Source organism: Orycteropus afer, unplaced genomic scaffold (assembly GCF_000298275.1).
Source record: "Orycteropus afer afer isolate SDZICR_OR568_19922 unplaced genomic scaffold, OryAfe1.0 scaffold00401, whole genome shotgun sequence".
Taxonomy (NCBI): Eukaryota; Metazoa; Chordata; class Mammalia; order Tubulidentata; family Orycteropodidae; genus Orycteropus; species Orycteropus afer.
The window spans coordinates 1162132-1170022 of record NW_006921988.1 but is presented as its reverse complement, the minus strand read 5'-3'; the positions used below and the strand labels follow the sequence as shown (position 1 = coordinate 1170022).

At 36.4% G+C, this 7891-nt stretch overlaps 1 protein-coding gene across 1 annotated transcript in view; it reads left to right on the top strand.

The window, feature by feature from the left end:
* The window catches only part of CASK (calcium/calmodulin dependent serine protein kinase), a 631366-nt gene that overhangs the window by 531219 nt on the left and 92256 nt on the right, over positions 1-7891 (top strand). The window contains exon 12 of the mRNA XM_042782642.1: positions 6201-6322. Coding sequence (XP_042638576.1) covers positions 6201-6322 — 122 coding nt within the window. The remainder of the gene's footprint in view (positions 1-6200; positions 6323-7891) is intronic.

The window sequence follows — 7891 nt, the reverse complement described above, 5'->3', positions numbered from 1 at the left end:
TATATATATATATTCTGTTAGTGACTTCGTTTTTATTTGATTAATGCAGAGCTATAAGATAAAGTCCTGAAATCATGTCTCTTAACAAATTAAAAGTATGAAAGTAATGTTCACGCACACACAAATGGGTATAAATAAACTGAGGAAATTAAATACGACGGGTAGCATGTATCAATGTCAGTATTCTACTTGTGGTATTATCCTGTATGTACCCACTGCCATGGAGTCAATTCCAACTCATAGAGAGCAACCCAATGTGACAGAATAGAACCACTCCTTAGTGTTTCCAAGTCTGTAAGTGTGTATGGAAGCAGACTGCCACATCTTTCTCTCACAGAGCAGCTGGTGTGTTCCAACTGCTGACCTTCCAGTTAACAGCCCGGTGCTTAATTTACTTCCTTTAATGAATTTTGAGTAATCTGTGCTATAATCTATACATAAAGAATCTAAAGCATTTATTACCATGTGTAAGTTTTCACTACTTGAATTGAATATAGCACAGATGCTTAAGACTGAAATACAGTTTCCATTACAGGGTTCACTGTTGCCTATATCTTGATTGATAACGGGAATTTGCTTTGTACATACAGTGAGACTAAAAGCTGTTATCCTGGGGGTGGGGAAAAGGGATTGTCTGTAAAGAGAAAAGAGAAGGAGATTTTTGGAGTGATGAAAATGTCCTGTATCATGATTGTGCTGATGGTTCCATGACTGTAAGCATTTGTCAGAACTCATCAAAATTTATACTTAAATAGGTGAATTTCATCATATATAAATTATACCTTAAAAAGCGGATTTTTTCCCCAAGAGTGCTACTATGCTTTCAGGGAGGGTCTTTGAGTAGCTGATAAGAATGTGTATGTGGTGGTTCAAAAGATCCCTAGGTATCATAAATGGTTTGTTCTCAAGTAGTAATCTAAAGACTGTCAGTTCAAACTGACCCAGTGACAGCACAGAAGAAAGCCCTGGTAATCTGCTTCCATGAAGTTATAGCCAAGGCAACCCTATGGAGGAGTTCATCTCTGTAACACGTGGGGCCGCCATGCATCGGAATGGACTCAAAGATAACAGGTTTGGGTTTGTAGTCATGCAGTGTCATATTAACAGGGTTGCTAATATAATAGGAAGGAAAGGTTATTGATTTCTCTTCTGGAGAAGCTAGATTAGATTCAAATGCTGAGTTTGTTCAGTGATACCAGGTTTTGTAGCTATACATATCATTTTTAAAAAACTCAGAAATCTTTGTTATTGAAATAACTACAGGAATACACATTTATCAAAACCCATTGATAAAATGCACGTATGATTTGTGCATTTTACCCTATGCAAATTTTACCTAAAATACAGAGAAAGAGGTTTGGGAGTGAAGCATACTATTGTTGATATTGATCAGCCTGGCATGCACTTTGAAATGAATGACAAGCAAGATGAATTAATATATTAATAAAAGCAAATCCACTGCCATTGAGTCGATTCTGATTCATAGTGACCCCCACTGGGTTTCCAAGGCAGTAAATCTTTATGGAAGTAAATTGTCTCATCTTCCTCCCTCAGAACAGCGTTCGGGTTTGAACCACCAACCTTTGTTAGCAGCCAGATGCCTTACCCACTATGCCACCAGAGCTTCTTGATAGATTAATAGGCATCTGATAAAGCAAATGTAGCAAAGTGGTAACAATTGTAGGATCTAGGTGATAGGTACAAGTCTTTCAACCTTTCTATGTGTTTGAAAACTTTCATAATAAAATAATGTGGAAAATTCGTTTTAAGACCGACTCAGCCTATTTTAGTGCTGTGAACTGTTTAGTTTAAACATTCTACTATTTGTTTTCCTGTCCTTCTCTCAGGTTATTTTTACTCAGCTAACTTTTTTTTATGAGACTTTTCCACTCTTGTAATGAAATGTTCCATACTCACAGCTTGAAAGCATATTCCTCTTTTAAAAAAATCAGCTCAGAAAACATTTTAAAACAGTTGATATATTTATGTTTTTTGATTGTTATTTCGTAATAATAGCCAAAACCTTTTGAAAAATGCATTTGTATCGGTGGCAGTCTTAGAAAAACTAGAAGTGTTCAAGCTTAAAATGTATGTTGATCAACCTAATATTTAATTGCAAACTTAATTACCAAATTAATTATGCAAAAATACTATTCTGAAGGCAGAGCTTGATTCAAAAAACAAGCCCACTGCCATCAAATCTGCTCTAACTCATAACAACCCTATAAAACAGAGTAGAACTGCCCCATAGGGTTTCCAAGGCTGTAAATCTTTACAAAAGCAGACTGCTTCACCTGTCTCCTGTGGAGTGGCTGGTGGGTTGGAACTGCTGACCTTTTTGTTAGCAGCCATTTACTTTAACCATTCCATTGCCAGAGCTCCTTAATATATCAATGTGAGTATTTGGTCCATGGGCTAGAAAAGAAGCCTTATATGATAAATAAAATGAAATTAAAGAGATAAGTGCATTGCTGAGAGTAAAACTTGGTTTTAGGAGGAGACAGTGTATAGTAGAGGGAGCACTGGACTAGATGTTAGAAGACCTGGGTTCTAGGATTTGCTCTTCTGCTTACTGTCTGTGGCCCTTAGACATGTCATTTTATCCTGCTGAGCCTCAGAATTTTCAAATATAAAAACACTTGCTTGCACAACAGGGTTACTGTAGAATCACAGAAGGTAATGGTTGCAAAAGCAATTTGGATATTATAGACTGTTTTACAGTTACAAGTATTATAATAATTTTCATTATGACTTTTAAGAAAAATATAGATGATGCTATAAAATAAAGACAATTCCTATGGTTAAGTCTTTCCTTCTGATGCTTTATTTTCAATTATTCAGAATTTGCTTACAAAAAATATATATTTTATTTGAACACATCTCATTGTCATTTTGTACAAAGCATTCTGCAAAGTGCAGCCCAAGATACAAAGATGAATAGGATACGGAGTCCTGCCAGCCTTCTGAGGTGAACTCAGGCATGATTTATTTATTGTTTTTCAAGGTAGTCACAAGTGTCTTCAGATATTTTATAGAAAAAACATCCTTTTGAGTCTTTAAGTGAATAGTTCTTTTAAATATGACAGTATTGATCTACAAAATGAATACTATTAACAGCTTAAGAGTCTGTATGTATTATATTATATTGTATTAGTTATCACACTTGCCTTAATGTTTTCTGTCTAAAATAACAATGGAAAAGTACCAGATATGTCTTTGTGTCCACTTATATTTTATAATGAATTGGAAAACTATGGGACTTTGAAATGGACTTGATATTGAATTACAGTTATACACATCTGTCAGACCAAGAATGTGTTCTGTAGTTCTGCTAGTCATACCCAAATAAAGAAATAATGGAACTAGAAAAAGTGTTAAAGGAAGGTGTTAAAATGATCAAGGGTGCAGAAAGATTCTGAAATTAGTCCAAAAATATGTGTCTATTCAGTCTAAAAAGATGAGGGAGAAATGGATTGAAAACTATAATTTTCTTCCCTACTTACAGAAACTTAAAATTGCAGGCACTTTTCAGAGTTTGAAATAGGCAACTTGGGCACCGCTATGAAAATGTGTCTTTTCATGTTAGAAAACTCAGGAAATTAATCACATTTCTGTACAAGACTATAAATAGGTTTAGAGAAGGTGAGAGAGCCAAGGAGATTTAAAAGACCTGTTGAGATTGTGGGTCTTGCCCACTGGAAATGCAGCCCAGCAGAAGCATTTGTGCTTGCTAGCAAAGCATCCGCTGGGTCCCTGCCAGAGCAGATTAGCCACTATGTGGTCATGGTGACTTCCTTGCTCATTAACCTCCTCTGAGGGGCTTCACCAGCTCCTCCCTATGCAGCTTATTTCTGTGCCACTTTGTTTTTACCTCTTTTATGTCATTTATTTCAGGGTGTAGTAATTTAGATATTTACATGACTGCTTCATGAGGCCAGGGATCATGTGTCTCTCTTCTCTGAACCCCCTGCCTGGCACCTGGCACCTGTTAAATAGAAGGTTTGGATAATTGTCTGACCCAACAGGGCATTGCTTGCATTCTTTCCTAACCTCCATATCCATGCATGAACACCACTTCTTGTTGAAGGTTACCATGTTTCCTAGTACAGCCAATTAGTGTAGTAATTTAGGCAGAGCATAGACTTTGGAACCATACAAACCCAGATTGAGTCCTGGTGCTACCACTTACTACCTGCAACCTTGCATGACTTCTCTGAGCCTCAAGCCACTTTTCCTGCTGTCTAGAAAAGTGAGGTAATATATCTGCTTTCTCGCATTGTCCTGAGGATGTGCCTGGCACATCATAAACACTCAAGATTCAATAAAATCTGATAGATAATAAGAATGGTTACTACTTTGCCTTATGTATTTAAGTAATTCAGTGCATACTATGTGGATATTATAAAATGAATCAAATACAGCTCAGCAAGGAAGAGTAAACAAGTGTACATGTACTAGAAACCCATGGAACTCTGATGGCATAGTGGGTAAAGCATTTAGATACTAACCAGAAGGTCAGCAGTTCAAACCTACCAGCTGCTCCGCAGAAGGAAAATGAGGCAATTTACTTCCATAAAGATTTAGAGCCTCGGACCTCCAATGAGGGTTGCTATGAGTCTGAATCCACTTGATGGCAATGGGTTTGGTTGGGTTGGGTTGTCCTGGTGGTATAGGAATGGCACTGAGCACTCCGTGAGTTTCCAGACTGACTATGATTACACTCATGGTCTTGAACAACCAAAATTGCTTCCTAGTCCTTAGACTTGCCATCTTAGTATTCACTTGACATAAGGTTGTTTTTTTTTCCTTCAATTGTATAATATTAGTGAATTGCTACATAGATGATACATCAGCATAAGTAATGCTGGATAGAGATAATAAAAACTAGATAATATTTCACTAAGATAACCGAGCACAAATTGATTAGGTTTCTGTGCTATATCTTGATACCTTCTTTTGTTTAGTTTTAATATACAGAAAAGAACATTTTGTTAGTAGTTTTGCTATTGCAGTTTCGTTAAGTCCAGAAGTTTAGAACATTAATGTATATCAGAGAAACTCTAAGAATAAATGCCTCCTTGCTCAACTAGAGGAGATTTTTGTTCTCTATACCCCCTGCCAGGGAACATTTGGCAATGTTTGGAGATTGATTTGGTTGTACTGATAGGAAGCGTGGTACTGGCATCTTGTGGGTGGAGACCAGGGATGCTGCTAAACGTCCTGCAGTTCACATGGCAGACCCCCCACAACAAAGAGTTATTAGCCCCAAATGTCAATAATACTGAGATTCTTTAATTTCTGTGGAGTATGTATGTATTTCTAGCCTCTCAGGGTTCTTTTCTTTGTATAGAGTATGTATGTGTATATTGTCTACTGAAAAATCATTTCTTTAAGGCTATTTAAATTGACTTTGTTACTCCTCAGAATGTATCTTTCTCTGCTGATAGCTCCCTGGAATCCTGGCTATAAGAGGAAATTTAAACAAAGTAACCACACTACCATTTGGTTTACCCTACAAAAAATTACTTGTCTTGATATTAGTAAGATATTTGTGTCAGTCAGTTCACTTGCCCTTTGTCTTTCTTCTGAACAAGAAGGGCCTGACAGAATGAAAATGGCTTTATTCTCATGACTTTGTATGTAAAGAATAAAAAGAAGGAACTGGGGTTTTTGTTAACTAAAGTTTGAGCCTTAAAAATCCTAAGAAGCCTATTTTAAGCAGTAGGTGCTCCAAATCGAAGGTTTGTCCTTCAGATCTGCAGCTGGCTTTACCTTCAGTTCTTGACAGAATGCACCTGTGTAAAAGATTTACCTGTCTTGTTTCTGTGATATGTCAAAGAGTCATGGGGTCATTGAACCCACATTCTCTTCCTGATTTACAATTTGCTGCACCCAGATTTTCTAGTTAGTCAGTTATAGTGAAAGACTTACTTAATTCACGTAAGACAAGCTTCAGTTCACTTTGAAAACTGAAGAGCACACAAATACATTGTTAAGAACATGCATTTTATTTGTTCACTGAAAATACCCTATCTTAAATGATATGAAGCTCATTTAAGTCTGCCCTTCGGTAAAGACACGAGCCTTTGAAGTTCTGAAGTTAGTCCATTGTTCTTAAGGATAAACAAGTTTATGTTCCAAAGGTTAGTTTTACATTGACTTTCTGTACTGGCTGTTTCTCTTTTGTGTGTTCGCCTTAGGAGCAGTCTCACAGGTGCTGGACAGCCTGGAAGAAATTCATGCACTTACAGACTGCAGTGAAAAGGACTTAGATTTTCTGCACAGTGTTTTCCAGGATCAGCATCTTCACACACTACTAGATGTAAGTCTTTCATTTTGTTATTTTTATTTTTTGGTGAATTGGATAGTTACCATACCTTTTTACTTTATATGAATTTCCAGATGTCCATCATAACCATCTTTTTTCAGTTACCTTAAGTCTATGGGAAATGTGGGAAAATCATCCATCATACAGTCATGATTGAAGTAAAGTATATGTTTAGCACAAATGCAATGTAGCCTAGCAAAATCACACACAATATGTGCATTTTAAAAAAGAGTAGAGTAGAAGTCTAAGTCACTGAAGTATCTTTATTTCTTTTAGAAGAATCCATTAAACTTAGCTGCAATTACCTTTTATTACTTTAAACATTGTTCTAAAACATCACACCTCAAGCATAAGTATAGGAGAAAGAAAAGAAATAAAAAACTGCAATAGACTGCATTCCCACATATTTCATAACTTAATATTGACAGTTTTCATAGACTCAGTGTCTTCTCCTTAAAACAGGTAAGAATATATTCCATCATTAAATATGATAGGCTCCCTTGACAGCAGATTGAGATACAAAGAAAAAACAGAAGCTGACAATTCCCAGATACTTTAATTTCAGTTACACTTTAAGTAAAATACCTTCCTTAGAGAATTTGGTTCATTTTAGCAGAGAAAACTTTCTTGGGTAGTTCCAGATATTAATAGATGTTAGTCTTTCCAAAAGAAAAACCCTCCCTTACTAAGAGAATGGCATTTACTAGGCGTGCTTAGAACCATTTGGTGCTAACTCTGATTAATCTACCATATGATGCAAATTAAACTAAATCAAAATTCTACAGAACATTGCCCTGGGAGATAGGAATGAATATGCTATGATGAGAGAGGAAATAGAGCTTACATTTATTGGTTACATGATTTATTAGATAAATAAGTCTTGGAAATGCTGTATTCTTTCTTCCCTTTTTACAGATTCTCCATGGACATTCTTATATTAATGGCTTAGAAATGTCCTGTAGCAAAGAAACCTTTTAACTTTGTTTAATAGCATTTCTCAAAGTGATTTGGGCATAGAACTTCTAGTCACAATTGTATAGAACCTCGTTTTTGTGAAGACCAGTTTGAGAAAAGATAAGAGTGTTGAATTAAGTCATAACTTTACATCAAGTGCAGTCATAGGTATTTAACAGATGTTCCTTGCCATAAAGTCTTTCCATCACATCAAGTTAATGATCTCATTTTTGTAATTACTTTGGCTTCTTTATATACATATGTATTAATCAGGGCTGGCTGCTGTAACATGCAATCCCAAAATCTAGGTAGTTTAATAGAATAAAAGCTTATTTCTTGTTCATGTACAGTCCATTGCAGATAGGTGAGGGGCTTGCTTCTACACAGACATTCAGGGACTCAGGTTTCTTCCATTGCGTGTCTCTGCCATCTGCTAACTCACTGCCATTGAGTCGATTCCAAATCTTGTTGTTGTTATGTGCCGTCGAGTCGGACCTGACTCATAGCTACCCTCCTTGGGTTTCTGAGGCAGTATCACTATGGAAGTAGATTGCCCCATCTTCCTTCCAAGGAGTGGCTGGTGGGTTTGAACCACCAGCCTTCTGATTA